The 18,924-nt window shown below is 40.7% G+C and overlaps 1 protein-coding gene across 6 annotated transcripts in view; it reads left to right on the forward strand.

Moving 5' to 3' along the window:
• Dgcr2 (DiGeorge syndrome critical region gene 2) overlaps positions 1–18,924 on the forward strand; it is an 86,619-nt gene that overhangs the window by 37,176 nt on the left and 30,519 nt on the right. For 5 of the 6 annotated variants that reach the window (XM_021732686.3, XM_021732687.3, XM_021732688.3 and 2 more), the window contains one exon: positions 18,068–18,193. The exons of the other annotated variant lie outside the window; for it this stretch is intronic. In XM_021732686.3, the coding sequence (XP_021588361.1) occupies positions 18,068–18,193 (126 nt within the window). The remainder of the gene's footprint in view (positions 1–18,067; positions 18,194–18,924) is intronic. 6 annotated transcript variants of the gene reach the window in all.

The following is an 18,924-nucleotide window of genomic DNA, read 5'->3' on the forward strand; positions in this document are numbered from 1 at the left end:
CATCAAATCCTCTGAAGTGGGAAAATACAAGATGCAACGAAAGGATCAAGATCAGGATGACTGTAGATTGCTGTTAGCTTTCTGTCACTGTGACAAAATGCCTGAGATAATCAACTTAAAAGGAGGAAAGAGACTGTAGATTTCTGTTAGCTTTCTGTCACTGGGATAAAATGCCAACTTAAAAGGAAGAAAGAGTTGCCTCATGGTTTGGAATATTTATTTTTTAGTTATAGGTGGATACAATATTTTATTTTTATATGGTGCTGAGGATCGAACCCGGTGCCCCACACATGGTAGGCGAGAACTCTACCTCTGAGCCACAACTCCAGCCCAAAAACAATTTCTTTTTTCTTCTTTTTAGTTATACATGATAGTAGAATGTATTTTGATATACATACATGGAGTATGACTTCCTTTTTTTTTTTTTTTTGGTTGTATATGATATGGAGTTTCACTGGTCATGTATTCACATGAACACAGGGAAGTTAATGTTAGATTCATTCTACTGTCTTTCCTTTTCTCATCCCCTCTCCCTACCCTTCATGGAATCCGGTGGACTTCTGTTCTCCCTCCTGCCCTTATTGTGTGTTAGCATCCGAATATCAGAACATTCGGCCTTTGGTTTTTTGGGATTGGATTATTTCACTTAGCATGATAGTCTCAGGTTCTTCTTTAGGGCTGAGTAATATTCCATTGTGTATATATGCCACATTTATTTTATGCATTCATCTGTTGAAGGGCACCATAGCTTAGCTTTTGTGAATTGAGCTGCTATAAACATTGATGTGACAGCATCACTGTAGTATGCTGATTTTAAGTCCTTTGGGTATAGACCCAGGAGTGGGATAACTGGGTCAAGTGGTGGTTCCATTTCAACCTTTCTGAGGAATCTCTATGCTGCTTTCTAGAGTGGTTGCACCAATTTACAGTCCCACCAGCAGAGAGTGTACCTTTTTCCCTACATCCTTCCTAACATTTATTGTTATTTGTGTTCTTGATGATTGCCATTCTGACTGGAGTGAGATGGAATCTCAGTCTGGTTGTAATTTGCATTTCTCTAATTGCTAGAGATGTCGAAGGTTTTTTCATATATTTGTTGACCAATTATAGTTCTTCTGTGAAGTGCCTTGTTCAGTTCCTCAAACCTGCAGGATACACCTTAAACCTGGATCCACCCTTGTCCTTGAGCAGGGTCACCTTTCTCAAACACACATGCAAGGTCACAGCGGATTTCCAAGGCAAGTCCATTTAACATGGGGTACGCTGGCAAGGAAATTTCGATGTGTCATTCCTACTTGGCAATGGCCCTCAGCATCTAATTGCTTTCTACCCCCATCTTTTAATATAAGTAATTTCAGATTATTGAAAAGTCTCAGGAATAGTATAATAGTCTTTACTTGGATCCACCACCAGCCAGTAGTTTTGTGTTCCATTTGTTCTCTTTTTTTAATGAACTCTTCCAGTGAGAATGTTACAGATATCATGACCTTTTGCCCCTAAATATGTTCATCTAAAAGTGTAGGAATAATACTGTTTACACATGCAGGAAGTTTACTGTGATATTATGTATAGCTCATATTTAGATTTTTTTGTTATCTCAAGAATGTCCTTTTTTCCCCCTTGTGGTACAGGGGATTGAATTTTATGCATGCCAGGCAAGCCCTCTACAACTGAGCTACTATGTCCCCAACCCCCAAAAGTATATTTTATAAGCCTTTTTTTCTTTAAATCTAGGATTTGTTAAAGGATTAAATATTATATTTTATTGGTTTCTTGCTTTGTTCTTTAGAAGTGTTACCCAATTTTTTCTTTTTTTTCTTTTTTTTTTGAATTTTTTTTTTAATTGTTGGTCGTTCAAAACATTACATAGTTCTTAATACATCATATTTCACAGTTTGATTCAAGCGGGTTATGAACTCCCAACTTTACCCCGTATACAGATTACTGTATCACATCAGTTACCCTTCCATTGATTGACATATTGCCTTTCTAGTGTCTGATGTATTCTGCTGTCTCTCCTATTCTCTACTATCCCCCCTCCCCTCCCCTCCCCTCCCCTTTTCTCTCTCTACCCCTTCTACTGTAAATCATTTCTTCCATTTATATTATCTTGTCTTACCCCTCCTTTCCTCTTATATATCATTTTGTATAACCCTGAGGATCGCCTTCCATTTCCATGCGATTTCCCTTCTCACTCCCTTTCCCTCCCACCTCTCATCCCTGTTTAATGTAAATCTTCTTCTCAAGCTCTTCGTCCCTACCCTGTCCTTGGTTACTCCCCTTATATCAAAAGGGTCATTTGGTATTTGTTTTTTAAAGATTGACTAGCTTCACTTAGCATAATCTGCTCTAATGCCATCCATTTCCCTCCAAATTCTATGATTTTGTCATTTTTTAATGCAGAGTAATACTCCATTGTGTATAAATGCCACATTTTTTTTATCCATTCATCTATTGAAGGGCATCTGGGCTGATTCCATAATCTTGCTATAGTGAATTGTGCTGCTATGAACATCGATGTAGCAGTGTCCCTGTAGCATGCTCTTATTAGGTCTTTAGGGAATAAACCGAGAAGGGGAATAGCTGGGTCAAATGGTGGTTCCATTCCCAGCTTTCCAAGAAATCTCCATACTGCTTTCCAAATTGGCTGTACCAATTTGCAGTCCCACCAGCAATGAACAAGAGTGCCCTTTTCCCCGCATCCTCTCCAGCACTTATTGTTGTTTGACTTCCTAATGGCTGCCAATCTTACTGGAGTGAGATGGTATCTTAGGGTAGTTTTGATTTGCATTTCTCTGACTGCTAGCGATAGTGAGCATTTTTTCATGTACTTATTGATTGATTGTATGTCCTCCTCTGAGAACTGTCTGTTCAGGTCCTTGACCCATTTATTGATTGGGTTATTTGTTATCTTATTGTCTAATTTTTTGAGTTCTTTGTATATTCTGGTTATTAGGGCTCTATCTGAAGTGTGTGGATTAAAGATTTGTTCCCAGGATGTAGGCTCCCTGTTTATCTCTCTTATTGTTTCTTTTGCTGAGAAAAAACTTTTTAGTTTGAGTAAGTCCCATTTGTTGATTCTAGTTGTTAACTCTTGCGCTATGGGTGTCCTATTGAGGAATTTGGGGCCCGATCCCACAGTATGTAGATCATAACCAACTTTTTCTTCTATCAGATGCCGTGTCTCTGATTTAATATCAAGCTCCTTGATCCATTTTGAGTTAACCTTTGTGCATGGCGAGAGAGAGGGATTCAGATTCATTTTGATGCAAATGGATTTCCAGTTTTCCCAGCACCATTTGTTGAAGATGCTATCCTTCCTCCATTGCATGCTTTTAGCCCCTTTATCAAATATAAGATAGTTGTAGTTTTGTGGATTTGTTACTGTGTCCTCTATTCTGTACCATTGGCCCACCCGCCTGTTTTGGTACCAGTACCATGCTGTTTTTGTTACTATTGCTCTGTAGTATAGTTTGAAGTCTGGTATCGCTATACCGCCTGATTCACACTTCCTGCTTAGCATTGTTTTTGCTATTCTGGGTCTTTTATTATTCCATATGAATTTCATGATTCTTTTATCTATTTCTACAAGAAATTCCATTGGGATTTTGATTGGCATTGCATTGAACTTATAGAGAACTTTTGGTAATATCGCCATTTTGATCATGTTAGTTCTGCCTATCCATGAGCAGGGTATATTTTTCCATCTTCTAAGGTCTTCTTCTATATCTTTCCTTAGGGTTCTATAATTTTCATTATATAAATCTTTCACCTCTTTTGTTAGGTTGATTCCCAAGTATTTTATTTTTTGGGGGGATATTGTGAATGGAGTAGTTGTCCTCATTTCCGTTTCAGAGGATTTGTTGCTGATATACAGGAATGCCTTTGATTTATGCATGTTGATCTTATATTCTGCCACTTTGCTGAATTCATTTATTAGCTCTAATAGCTTCTTTGTAGACCCTTTTGGGTCTGCTAGGTATAGGATCATATCATCTGCAAATAGTGATAATTTAAGTTCTTCTTTTCCTATTTTTATGCCTTTAATTTCTTTCGACTGTCTAATTGCTCTGGCCAGTGTTTCGAGGACTATGTTGAACAGAAGTGGTGAGAGAGGGCATTCCTGTCTTGTACCAGATCTTAGAGGGAATGCCTTCAATTTTTCTCCATTCAGAATGATGCTGGCCTGTGGCTTATCGTAGATTGCTTTTACAATGTTGAGATATGTTCCAGTTATCCCTAATTTTTCTAGAGTTTTGAACATAAAGGGATGCTGTACTTTGTCGAATGCTTTTTCTGCATCTATCGAGATGATCATATGGTTCTTATTTTTAAGTCTATTGATGTGGTGAATAACATTTATTGATTTCCGTATATTGAACCAGCCTTGCATCCCAGGGATGAATCCTACTTGATCATGGTGTATAATTTTTTTGATATGTATTTGAATCCGATTCGCCAGAATTTTATTGAGGATTTTTGCGTCAAGGTTCATTAGAGATATTGGTCTGTAGTTTTCTTTCTTTGAAGTGTCTTTGTCTGGTTTCGGAATCAGGGTGATGTTGGCCTCGTAGAATGAATTTGGAAGTTCTCCCTCTTTTTCTATTTCCTGAAATAGCTTGAAAAGTATTGGTGTTAGTTCCTCTTTAAAGGTTTTGTAAAACTCTGCTGTATACCCATCCGGTCCTGGGCTTTTCTTAGTTGGTAATCTTTTGATGGTTTCTTCTATTTCCTCTATTGTTATTGGTCTGTTTAGGTTGTCTATATCCTCCTGACTCAATCTGGGCAGATCATAAGACTTAAGGAATTTATCTATGCCGTCACTATCTTCTATTTTATTGGAGTATAAGGATTCAAAATAATTTCTGATTATCTTCTGTATTTCTGAAGTGTCTGTTGTGATATTACCTTTTTCATCCCGTATGTTAGTAATTTGAGTTCTCTCTCTACTTCTCTTCGTTAGCATGGCTAAGGGTCTGTCAATTTTATTTATTTTTTCAAAGAACCAACTTTTAGTCTTGTCAATTTTTTCAATTGTTTCTTTTGTTTCAATTTCATTTATTTCAGCTCTGATTTTAATTATTTCTTGCCTTCTACTTCTTTTGCTGTTGTTTTGCTCTTTTTTTTCTAGGATTTTGAGATGAAGTATGAGATCATTTATTTGTTGGTTTTTTCTTTTTTTGAGGAATGAACTCCAAGCAATGAATTTTCCTCTTAGAACTGCTTTCAATGTGTCCCATAGATTCCGATATGTTGTGTCTGTGTTTTCATTTAACTCTAGGAAGTTTTTAATTTCCTCCTTGATGTCTTCTAAAACCCATTGATCATTCAGCAACCTATTGTTCATTCTCCAAGTGATGCTTGATTTTTCCTTCCTTCTTTTATCATTGATTTTCAGTTTTATTCCATTATGATCAGATAAGATGCATGGTATTATCTCTACTCCTTTATATTGTCTAAGAGTTGCCCTGTGACATAATATATGATCTATTTTTGAGAAGGTTCCATGTGCTGCTGAGAAAGTGTAACTACTTGATGTTGGGTGGTATAGTCTATATATGTCAATTAAGTCTAGGTTGTTAATTGTGTTATTGAGTTCTATAGTTTCCTTATTTAACTTTTGTTTGTAAGAACTGTCCAGTGGTGAGAGAGGTGTGTTGAAGTCTCCCATGATTATTGTATGTTGGTCTATTAGACTCTTGAACTTGAGAAGAGTTTGCTTGATGAACACAGCTGCACCATTATTTGGGGCATATATATTTATGATTGTTTTGTCTTGTTGGTGTATGGTTCCCTTGAGCAGTATGAAGTGTCCTTCTTTATCCCTTTTGATTAACTTTGGCTTGAAATCTATTTTATTAGATATGAGTATGGACACTCCTGCTTGTTTCCGCATTCCATATGAGTGGTATGATTTTTCCCAACCTTTCACCTTCAGTCTATGAATATCTTTTTCTATCAAATGCGTCTCCTGTAGGCAGCATATTGTTGGGTCTTGTTTTGTGATCCATTCTACTAGCCTGTGTCTCTTAATTGGTGAGTTTAAGCCATTAACATTTAGGGTTATTATTGAGATATGATTTGTTCTTCTAGCCATATTTGTTTATTGATGTTACTAAACCTGATTTGTTATCCTCTTTGACTACTTTCCCCCCTTTACTGTCCTATCTCCCATTGTTGGTTTTCAATGTTATTTTCCATTTCCTCTTCCTGTAATGTTTTGCCAAGGATTTTTTTTTTTATTTTTTTTTTAAGAGAGAGTGAGAGAGGAGAGAGAGAGAGAGAGAGAGAGAGAATTTTTTAATATTTATTTTTTAGTTCTCGGCGGACACAACATCTTTGTTGGTATGTGGTGCTGAGGATCGAACCCGGGTCGCACGCATGGCAGGCGAGCGCGCTACCGCTTGAGCCACATCCCCAGCCCCATTGCCAAGGATTTTTTGAAGAGATGGTTTTCTAGCTGCGAATTCTTTTAACTTTTGTTTATCGTGGAAGGTTTTAATTTCATCTTCTATCCTGAAGCTTAATTTCGCCGGATACACGATTCTTGGTTGGAACCCATTTTCTTTCAGTGTTTGAAATATGTTATTCCAGGATCTTCTAGCTTTCAGGGTCTGTGTTGAGAGATCAGCTGTTATCCTGATTGGTTTGCCCCTAAATGTAATCTGCTTTCTTTCTCTTGCAGCTTTTAAAATTCTCTCCTTATTCTGTATGTTGGACATCTTCATTATAATGTGTCTAGGTGTGGATCTCTTATGATTTTGCACATTCGGCGTCCTGTAGGCTTCTAGGATTTGTGATTCTGTCTCATTCTTCAAGTCTGGGAAGTTTTCTTGTATAATCTCACTGAATAGTCTGTTTATTCCTTTAGTTTGGAGCTCTGTGCCTTCCTGTATCCCAATGACTCTTAAATTTGGTCTTTTGATATTGTCCCATAATTCTTGGATGTTCTGCTCATGGTTTCTTAGCAGACTTGCTGAGCTGTCTATGTTCTTTTCCAGTTGAAATACTTTGTCTTCATTGTCTGATGTTCTCTCTTCTAAGTGATCTAATCTGCTGGTAGTATTCTCAATTGAGTTTTTAAGTTGGTTTAATGATTCCTGCATTTCTAGGATTTCAATTTGTTTGTTTTTTATTACCTCTATCTCCCTGTGAAATTGATCTTTTACTTCCTGGATTTGTTTGTCAATGTGATCTTTCATTGTCTGATTTTGCTGTCTCATGTCTTCCTTGAGACTCCAGATCATCTGAAGCATATATATCCTGTACTCTTTATCTGACATTCCATCTGTTGCAGCTATTACCTCTTCTAAAGTTGAGTTGACCTGCATTGCTTGTGGTCCTTTCTTTCCTTGTCTTTTCATACTGCTCGCGTTTCTTTCTGCTTGGTGCAACTGTTGTGTTTTTGAAATTTACCCTCTATTTATTTATATTGCTCTTGTATAGTTGGGAAGTCTCCCTTGCAGGGCGGGTAGTGGCTGTGCTCCTCCTCTAATTAGGGTGGTCTGTCTACCACGCTAATCAGTCGCAGGTCTGTCCCCACTGCGGGCACGGGTGGCCATTCTGCTCTGACCCCACTCCAATTGTGGTAACGTAACTACCACGCCCTGGGGTCGTTGGTCCTGATCTGGATGTGGGTGGCGGCTCTGCTGGGTCCCCACTCCAATTGGTGTGACGTGTCTACCACGCTGGCAGGCCTCTAGGCCGGTGGGTCGCAGTTCTGCACAGCTCCCACTCCCAATGGGGGTACCTGACTACCTCTCCAACGGGTCGCTGAGCCCCCTCCGGACCCGGGCGGCGACCCTGCTCCACCCCCACTCCAACCAGTGTGACGCGACTGCCTCGGTGTTACGTGTCCACCACGTTGGCAAGCTACCTGGCCTGTCTTGCCAGTGGGCCGCTGGTATGCTTGCCCTGCTTGCTCAGAAGGCAGCTCTGCACAGCCCGTACTCCAAATGAGGTTACTTGGCTACCGCGCCACAGGGTCGCTGGTCCTATTCTAGGCGTGGGCGGCTTCTCTCTTCAGCCCCAGCTGTATTTGGGGTGTCATGATACCACCCCGGCAGGTCACTTGGCCTGCTCTGGGCGCAGGTGGAAGTTCCACTCTGCCCCCACAGCACCCAGCAGGACCCTGGCTGAGAAGCAGTCACCGCAGGTTCCCTAGCCTTGGGCCAAAGCAGCTTAGGTAGCAAGAACCCCGCCTTTCTGTTCCCGATACACTCTCCGCTGGGAAGCGAGCGACCCCCATGGGTTCCCCAGCCCCAGGCCAAAACTGTTCCGGGAGTCAGAACCCAGTTGCCCCAAGCTCAGCGCACGCTCCACTTGGAGCTGGCCTCCACCGGCAGTCTCTGCAGATTCCTCAGACCTGGGCCAGGTTAGCCCCGGGAACCCGAGTCCTGCTGCTCAGTGCCTGGCGCACGCCTTGCCCGGCACGAGCCTCTAAGAGTATTCTCCACAAGATCCCCAGTCCCGATCCTGAGCAAGAAATCTGTCTGCTAGACCCAGGCAAATACCAGCCTGAAATCCCCTGTTCTGTAGCTGAATGAGCTGAGATCAGTAGAACAATGGGATGATTACATCATCTCACCGAGATGGCGGCTGCTGTCCTCCTCTGTGGTCCGACCGGTGACTGGAACCACCGCTTCTCTCCTCTGTCTCAAAGCCGGAACTCAGCACTAAGCGCTGCCAATGTATCACTGGCGGGAGCCCCCCGAATCCGTGTCGCTGTTCCCCCGCTCCGGCACCTTGCCGATCCCCAGCGCACGCCACAGACTCCAGCCGCGGGGCGATCGCTTATCAGGCTGTGCGACCCTCCGAGCGGAGAAATGGAGCTCCCACAGCCGAACCTCGAATGATGGAAATCTGTCCACTAGATTCTGGAGCGCCTCAATTTCACTGGAAATTCCCAACAAGATAGCCTTCAGCCGTTTCTCATCGTCTTTCTCCGGCTCAGTGACGCGGCGCACTGGGGTGATGCACTCCCTTCGCCGCCATCTTCGAGATCCAATTTTTTCATTTTTTTTTTTTATTCAAGGGGCAGAGGCTCTGACATTGACACAATTGAAGCATCCAAGCCAGTTGTTTTGTAGAATGTCCTTCAATTTAGATTTGTCTCTTTCCTCATGATTAACTTCAGATGGACTTTTGTTTAAAGCAAGAATGCTATGTAGTTCATAAATTATCATCATGAGACACATGAGGCCACTTTCTCCCATTATAAATGATGTTGAGTTTGGTCAGTTGGTTAAGGTAATGTCTTTCAGAAGTCACTATTGTGAATGTGTTTTCCCCCTTTTGTAGTAGAAAGTAATTTGTAAATAAAAATGATTAAATAATCTGTATAGTGATATTCTAGGTGTTCTCCAAAACCCAGTTATTTTAGCTTATAGTGATGAGTTTTATCTGAATCAGTTGTAACAGTGATGGTTAAAAAAATGGCAATTTTTATAATTATCATACTGTATTTAATTAATAATTCTCTTTTATGAAGAGCTTTCCTGGGGCTGGGGAGATGGCTCAGTGGTAAAGCACTTTCCTGGCATGTTCAAGTTGCTGGATTCTATTCCCCAGCACTATAAAAAAAATATAATAATAATTCCCTATTTCCTCTTTGTTGTATTCTATCAGTACAAAACACTTCAGACTCAACGTATACTTTCCCTGCCCCAGCTCTGGAATCAGCCATTTCTCTAAGGAGGACTACTCTCTTCAGGGGTAATGACATTTAGAAATCAACATCTGGGTATCATCTGAGCTCATTGTTGCTGGGGTATCTTGTACTGTCAGTAGATAGAGCTAGACTTTTTTTTTTAATGATAAAAATTCATATTTATTGATTCCTCCAATTTTTTATACAGGGGTTCTTCCTTTCTTCACGTTTCTTATTTGTAGCTCACTTTTCCCATAGTAGGAATTCTGGCCCCCACATATTTTAAATAGGTACTCATTTGTCCAATTCTGAAATACACATAAAATAGTTTTGGAGTTATACTCAGCTCTCTATATGTTGGATTCAGCCAACCATGAATCAAAACTATTTGAAAAAAAAACAAACCTGTGCTTGTACTGAACATATATAGACTTTCTTGTCATTATTCCCTAAACAATACAATATAATATCTATCTACATAATATTGACATTGTATCAGGTATAAGTAATCTAGAGATTATTTCAAAGTATACAGGAGAATATGCATAAGGGAATTGAGGGTCTTTGGACTTGGGGATCCTGGGGGGCGATGCTAGAACAATTCCCTGTAGGTATAGGGATGACTATACTATTCCTATACTGCTATCAATAAAAACCTGCTAAATTAATTTCAGAGGATTTCTTTGTAGTTCTTTGTTGTTAGGTGGCTTCCTGTTAAAAGTATATAGTCAGATTTCTTTAGTCCAAAATCACTGGGATTCACTTCTTCTTCTTTTTTTTTTTTTTAAAGAGAGAGTGATAGAGGAGAGAGAGAAAGAGAGAATTTTTAATATTTATTTTTTAGTTCTCGGCGGACACAACATCTTTGTTGGTATGTGGTGGTGAGGATCGAACCCGGGCCGCACGCATGCCAGGCGAGCACGCTACTGCTTGAGCCACAAGCCCCAGCCATCACTTATTCTTTATCTGTTTATTTTGCAGCACTAGGGATAGATCCCAAGGACACTACCACTGAGCTACATCCCAACCCTGTATATTTTTTGTTTTGAGACAAGGTTGGCCTTAAACTTTGTGATACTCCTGCCTCAGCCTCCCAGGAAGCTGAGATTATTAGGTGTGTGCCAGTGTACCTGGAATTCATTCATTCTTTTCTTATGTATGATTATGTTAGCATTTGGGTCTCTTTGTATTTGATCTGAGGTCTTTGCCTCTTCATCTTGTTGATTTAATTCTCATTTTTTATTGATATATAATTCATTTGCCATAAAATTCATCCCTTTATACAATTATGTGGGTTTTGGTATATTCCCAAGATTATGTAATTGACCTTACTTTATTTTTAGAATATATAAAATACATAAATAAGCATCTTATAAGCTGAGTGTGTAGCTTAGTCGTAGAGCACTTGCTTAGCATGGGGCAGGCTCTGGATGTGACCCTCCAGTATCTCCCCCAAATTTTTATTACTACAAATACTATTTTGCAGTGATTTTTTTGGTTTTAATTTAACAAAATACCCTTGACATCATTTTGTATTAATTCATAGAGATATTTCTCTTCCTTTTTTACAGTCACCATAAACTTTACTTTAGGAACCTACTGTGTACTTCATCCAGTCCTTTGTGGAACTCTGATTGTCCCTGTTATCATGCTACTTATAACTGAATCATACCACTTATAACTGAAAAAAAAATTTTTTTAAATCATGTTATGTAGCGGAGTTGGGGGCACACAACCTGTTATCGCAGTGACTTGAAGGAGGCTGATGCAGGGGGATCACAAGATTGAGGTCATCCTCAGCAATTTAACTGAGACCTGTCTCAAAATGAAAATCAAAGGACTGAGGATTAGTGATAACGTGCCCCAGTACTAAATCCCCAGTACTAAAAACAAAACCCATCATCATCATCATAATGTCACAGTAAACAACTTTGTTCATATGATCCCTCTTCTTGCTGAATTATTGGAGAAATATCTTCCTTATAGATTCCTAAATGAAGGATTACTGGGTCAAAGGGCAAATGCATTGTAATTTTGTTAAACATTGTCAGATTTCTTGTGTTTCCACTTTCTCAGATGTTAGCCCAAGATAGCTTTCTGCCCCAAATAAGTTTAGGGTGATTTGCTTCTAAAAATGACAATTTTGAGGGTGACAATTGCTGAAATGGATGGGACACTGAGACGACAGGCGTAAACTGGGATTGTCCCCAGGCAGATTGTGAAGTATAGTCGACCTCTCTAAGTTAATTATACCTGTGCTTCTACTTGCCAATTTTTAGAACTTCATCATCCTCTTTCCTGTTCTGTTTGTCCTTTAGACCATCTCATTACTTTTGTTTTAATAGGTGTTAAGAAAGACACATGAATGCATTGTGCAATCTGATATTTTTAACCAAAAGTTTCAAAAAATGTTATTAATCTGGAATTTTTATACCTAAAGAACCATGCATGAGGATAAGAATAAAGAAATCATCTGATGTGGACATACCTTTTAGAAAAATTGACATATTCTTTTTTAGGCAGACAGTGGAAGATGTGATCTTGTAAAATGAGAAGAGGACAAAACAAGAAAGAAAATGGTCCTATGGCTGAGGTTGTGGCTCATTGGTAGAGTGCTCACATAGCATGCATGAGGCACTGGGTTCGATCCTCAACACCACATAAAAATAAAATAAATATATTATGTCTACCTAAAAAACTAAAATGTAATTATTTTTAAGAGAGAGAGAGAGAGAGAGAGAGAGAGAGAGAGAGAGAGAGAGAGAGAGAGAGAGGGAGAGAGGGAGAGAGAGAAATGGCCCTGGATCCAGGCAACAGGGACCCAGAGAACAACTGGATCAGACAGGAATAAGATATTGGGCTGCTGGAGGGAGGCTTCCAGGCAGCAGAGCCAAACTCTGAGATGCTGAAACGGTGTTTGAGTGTGTTTACAAATATTTTTACTGGTCTTCATCTATTTTAGTATCTGAAAAGCTTAAAGGCAGAAAAATAGGAAATTAGTAAAAAATTGATGCAAAAATTAACTCCAGGAAAAAGAAAATTGTTAAGAGCAATAAAATAACCTGAGTATATGTTATTTGCTCACAAGTGAAGAATATTTACATTATTATACTGGCTGTGAAATTATTGGAAAGTGTGGTAAGAATGTATGTGAACTACATCTTCCATCTGTGGATAACACTAAAAATGGATAAAGCTAGAAATAGCAGTGTATACCTATTTGGAAATATGAATGTAAATACCAGAAGAAACAAGTATAAAGGGTATTCTTAGGAAATGGAATTGGGCACAAAAGAGTGGAAGGGAGAGGCAGGAGTTTGCGTTTCATCTTTTGAAAAATCATATTTAAGAGTTTTTAAGACTTCGAGTGAAGATTCCTACTCTAACCAGTCCATTTCTGTCCTGTCTCTGCTGGTAGGTGAGCCTACCAGTGTCATAAGAGTTTCTCATGGCTTCAGCTCCTCTCACTGGCCTGTAGTGGAAGTTAAGACATTTATTTTGTGATTGTCCCTCTCGTTCGTGCCAAATACATTCATGAACCCAAGAAGAAACAGCAGAGATAGATTTTGAACTTGGAACTTGAAGGGGTATATTTTTGCAGTTAATTTTTTGGGGGGTTATATATACCTCTCATGGGTATAAAATGGAAAAGCAAGCATACTCCTATTGATATTTTTAAAGCACAACCTCCAAATCCTGGAAGAACAGAGACAGATGGCAGCCACTGGGGCACATCCTCGAGTAAGTCTCAATAAGTGAGGTGGCCCTGGTGTTGGCTGCACATTAGAATAATCAGATTTAAAGAACCTGCATGACACAATGTCAGTACCATTAGGAATTTTTTTCTGGCTTTCTGATTTTAAGAATTCTATTTAATAACAAGTATTATCTGACTTAAAGACATTGAATTTTTTAATTTTAATTTTATTTTGTTTAGGGGTTGGGGGGCAATACTGGGCATCAAACCCAGGGGCACTGAACTAAATCTCTAGTCCTTTTAAAAAACTTTATTTGTGAGTGGGGGGGGGGGACTTTGAGACAAGGTCTCTTTGAGTTGTGCAAGCTGGCCTTCAACTTGCTGTCCTCCTGTCTCAACCTCCTGGGTCACTGGGATTATAGGCATGCATCACTGTACGCGGCATGACAAATATTTGACTTTTTTTTTTTAAGAGAGAGAGAAAGAGAGGAATTTTTTAATATTTATTTTTCAGTTTTCGGTGGACACAACATCTTTATTTTATTTATTTATTTATTTATTTAGAATTTTTTTTTTTAATATTTATTTTTTAGTTCTCGGCGGACACAACATCTTTGTTGGTATGTGGTGCTGAGGATCGAACCCGGGCCGCATGCATGCCAGGCGAGCGCGCTACCGCTTGAGCCACATCCCCAGCCCTCTTTATTTTATTTTTATGTGGTGCTGAGGATCGAACCCAGCACCCCACACATGCCAGCGAGCGAGTTACCACTTGAGCCACATCCCCAGCCCCAAAATATTTGACTTTAGACCATGACTACAGACTAACTTGGGTATATAAGTATGAAAAGGATATGAGTTCTGACAACTTGGAGAACTAAAGAAGCTCAAGTCCTCTTGTCTTCTCCTTTATTTGGGGAAGAAACACATTCATCTGGACTCTAATGCTTTATATGGGCCAGTTTTAAAATTTTTAGAAACACAAGTTAAGGTCCCTCACATTTTGTCCTTTATTTGCAAATAATCCTTTTTGAATGCTTTTCAGAAGCGAGCATGCCACAGACTGTTTTGACTCAGTTTCTTTGTTGGACTTGCAGTGCTCTAGCATCCTCAGCTCCCATTGTGAGGTTATCTGAGGGGGAAGGAGACTATCAGGCATATTAGCTACTGCCAGGAGGTGAGGCCACAGGGCCCAGAGATGCGGTGGGCTAGGAGCAGACAGCCTGCCTGTCAGGCCCACAACCTGTGGCTCTAGAGGAGGAGGATGCCCTGACCCTGGTGCCCTTATTCCCCACCCCTACTCTGGAGTATTGGGCCTGACCCTGCTGAACCTGATTTTCCTGTTGAAAGAACATTCCTCTTCCCTCAAATTTTCAGTACCAGTTAAACCATAGTTGCTTCAGGTCTCGCTCCATGGATTCCTGTTCCATCTTTGGCAGCAGGAGTAGCTCTGCAGTCTTGGCCAGGACATCTGAAGAGAAAAGAGCTATTCTAAATACCAAAGAGCAGCCTGGCCGTGGGGCCCCATGGGCTGCTTATGTTGCTGCTTTCCAAGATGTCAGGTTGAGTTCAGCCCACTTGACCTCAACCTCATCATAGTTAGAGGGGCTCTGTCCAGTTGCCTGATGGAAAAGTTAGAGGATATAACTTCTTGATAAAGGGAATAAGATTGTCCACTGTTTGTTCATTGGTGTAGTCCCTGTGCCTAGGACAGTGCCTGGAACAAAGAAAGGGAGAGAAAGAAAGTTGCTTTGGGATGTGTATCCTGGAAGTAGCACTCAAAGATTAGCCACATGTGGGTCAGCTGAGCAGTGACAGCAGGGCCTGGTGTCTAGCTACATACCCACAAGCTGCCTCTCAGTAGAAAGAGGGAAATTTTGTCAGAGATTCTCCTAAGAAATCTGAAAGGCTGCTAATCCTGTGCTCTACCCATTCCCCAGTTTTCCCCAGGACACTTAGGAGTCCCTCATATAACTATCACCAGTATCATTGTCTTTCTCTTTCCTTTCTTGCTGGTAAGGGCCTGTGTCAGTGCTGGGGGTTTCCTTGTTGGGCACGTAGTGAACATTTAATAGATAAGTTAGTGTGGAGATGAATGTATTGGTATATAAAGAGGAATGAAGGAAAAGAAAAGGGCTCACAATTGCTACCTTAGCCCCAGAGAAGCCTGTTTAGCACTAAGGTACTTTTTTTTTTTTAAATATTTTAAAATTGTTGATGGACTGTTATTTTATTCATTCATTTGTATATGGTGCAGAGAATTGAACCCAGTGCCTCACAGGTGCTAGGCAAGCACTCTACCACTGAGCCACAACCCCAGCCCACAAAGGAACTTCTGTATCACCATTTGCCTCAAATGTTTCACCTGTCCTCCACCCTTAGGCTACAGATGGCTTCCCTCAGTCAGCATCCACATATGTGATATCAGTGTCCTGTATGACCAAGCAATTCCTCTGTGTGATCTTGTCCTTCTCTTTGCCTCCTTCTGCCCTAGATTCATCTTTTTTTTTTTTTTTTTTTTTTTTTGTGAGCAGTTTCCTACCTACTGGTCTTGGTTTGGGGAAGAGGCCAAGATACAAAGTGGAATCACAGGTTTTGCTTGTTTGAGCAGACAAAGGGGAGATGTCAAATTTAGCTAGTGAAATATACTTGAGCCACACCTAATCTGGTCCTAGATGTACATACTTTTGCCCTCTGCCCAAGCTCTTCCCTCTGTCCAGAGCCTTTCTGTTCTCAATCCTCTTCAGCTTCCTGTCTAAAGTCCAGCTAAGAAGCCCGTGTGGCTCTTTCCTTCTCCACCCAGCACTTACATGCCTTGTATTAGTGATCCTCCTCTTCCTGTGAAGGGTCTGCGTCCTGGGTACTGCCTCCGTGTCAGAGATGCTCTAAGTTTGGGAATCCCCCTTCCCGCATTTCTGGGTAATGCAGAGAGTGCTGAGTCCTAGCAAGCTAATGTGCTAGGTGTTTGCAGAGAGCAGCCTTAAAATCAGGCTTGTCTCAGTGTCAGATTACTGATCACATTGCATTTTGGGCACCAGAGGTTTTGAAAATGCACAATGAGTACTTGAAGATGCTTCCCTCTTTGAATCCTTTGCTTTGTGCTGAACTTATATTGAAAAGTGGTAGTACATTGTATGTTTTACAATGATTCCCAGTATAATAGCAACTGTTCTTCATCATGTGCCTGAGAGGAGCTATGGAAGTAATAGCTGAATATTTAGTGATTGAAGGAAGCAAAGCTTGTACAATCTGTCTTGCCCAGGATCTCCAGAGGAAACAATGAGGAACACATGGAGATTTTTGTACATATTATTCAGTGTAGCCTTTCATAGAACAACACAAACACTCAATAGTTATGAAATACATCCATGAAATATTATACAACCCTTAAAAGCTACATTCTTATTAAGAATGCGGAAGGTTGGTTATAGTTGTAACCTTACCAAGCAATTCATATAATAGAATTGTATCATCTCATTATTTTTTCCGTGCTGGAAAAAAATTCTGATCAGACATGTTAATCGAGCCTCTACCAGTGAGCTACACCCCTGCCTTTATTCCAGTATTTTTAAGGATTTGTGTGGAGAAAAAGAGAGTGGAGAGGTGTACCCAAATGTAGTAATAGTTTATACATATTATTTTTCCACATTAAATTTAAAACCATGTTCATAACACTAGCAGAATCTGATGGATAGAAATCCTTCAGTCAAGTAGGGCTGATTGCCAGCTGTGGCATCAGATAATTTGGGTTTGTAAGAACTCCTGTCTCCTGCTTCCTAAGTCTTCTGTCCCATTCTGGCCTGAGGGAAGCCATCTGTAGCTAGAGCGTGTCTTCTGTCTTTCTGTTTGTGTGCAGCCATGCAGACAAAATTTGTTGCCCGTCTTTTCTGAATTTGGCCCAGCTGCCCTTTACTTGGAAAGTACAGGTGGAGTAGAAGGTAGGCTGGCCCAGGAGGGGCATTGCCTCTGTCTCCTACTCTGTGGCCTTGGGTAAATCACTTCATTTTTTTAAGTCTGCTCAAAAGAGACTGTGTAGAAAGGCCTGCATATTTTTAGGTCATGCTACGTAAAACTCGAATGCTTCCCTCTTCTTCAGCTTCCTGTTCACAACTTCCAACCATGCATAAAGGCTTGCTGCACACCATGCCTATGTCAGGTGCTAAAGAGCCAGATACAAACATCCTAAGACTCTGGCCTGGAGGCTCTTGCAGCCCTACAAGACCAGCTCAAGACTGGTCAGAATAGACAGCAGGCAGCCTAGCCAGTGATGAGCAGTATAGAGGAGGGTCATACACAGTGGGTCCCCACTTCACACTAACATTGGGAGGAACATGAGGGGAAGGGAAATTTGGGTTTTAGAAAAGATTACCTCACCTGGCATCCCTGTGAAGCTGGCATTGCCAAAGGATTTTAAGCAGGAATGTCTGGCCTTTTGCTATACTAGCTATACTTGCTAGCAAATGCAATGGAGAGACCTCATATCATAATAATGATTTAAAAAAAGAAGATAGCCAGTGTTTAACTGATGTGAATGGCAATGATTTCTAGAGTGCTAAAGAAAACCAAAATAAATGGACTCTGCTACCACACTCTGCACCTGGTCCTTCCAGCCCTAAGGAGAACTGAACTAATGTTCAACTTGGTGCTTTGTAGAGAACCATCATGATGGCACCCTTACTGCTGCATATGTGGGACTCATAGCACATTTCTTTTGCTTTCAGAAGTAACTGGGGAGACACGTCCTTACCATGGAAAGGAGGCTGTGGATCCGCGGCAGGGGCGGGCCAGAGGAGGTGACCCCACACATTTCCATGCGGTGAATGTGGCACAGCCTGTCCGCTTTAGCAGTAAGTTGCAGACCTGCCCTGACTGTCACCCACAAACATATAGTCTACCTCAGTAGTACAGCCTAAGACTCAGTTCCTGGCTCTTCCAGTGCCATTTAGCTGGAGGAGTTTGGGGGTGGGGGGTTTGTTTCCCAAAGCAGCTCTTAAAGACAGGGGGCATAAATGAGGCTTCATGATTACCTGCCCAAGATCTCCCAGCTCTAGGCGTGGCACCCATGCTCTATGTTTTCACAGCATGACTGCCCTCAGGGCTGGATGGCATTGTCTCTGGGAAATCCCATAATTTTATCATTCCTATTATAGGTGGAGAAACAGGCTCTGAGAAAGTTGGTACAGCTGGTGGCATGGGAAGGCTTTACTTCATGTTTTTTTAAAAAAGGTGATTAGTTATTTGGCTGGCCACGTTGGCATGCACCTGAAGTCTCAGCTGCTTGGGTGACTAAGACAAGAAGATCTCTTGAGCATGGGAGTTTGAGGTCAGCCTAGGCAGCATAGTGAGACTCCATCTCAAAAACTAAATAAAATAATTATTTAATGAATTATTCATGACATTAAAATTTTAAGGTGACTTAATAAAGTTAAAGTTTGAGAAGAAAGGTATAGTTGAAATGCTCCATTGTAAGCAGACGTGCTCAGGTGATTGTACTTAAGTACAGTGAGCAGCCCCAATTGGGTTAGGCAGATTTGTCTGCTGCAGAACTTAGGGGTGGTCTGCTTGTTTGTGTTAACAC

Source organism: Ictidomys tridecemlineatus, chromosome 2 (assembly GCF_052094955.1).
Source record: "Ictidomys tridecemlineatus isolate mIctTri1 chromosome 2, mIctTri1.hap1, whole genome shotgun sequence".
Lineage (NCBI taxonomy): Eukaryota > Metazoa > Chordata > Mammalia > Rodentia > Sciuridae > Ictidomys > Ictidomys tridecemlineatus.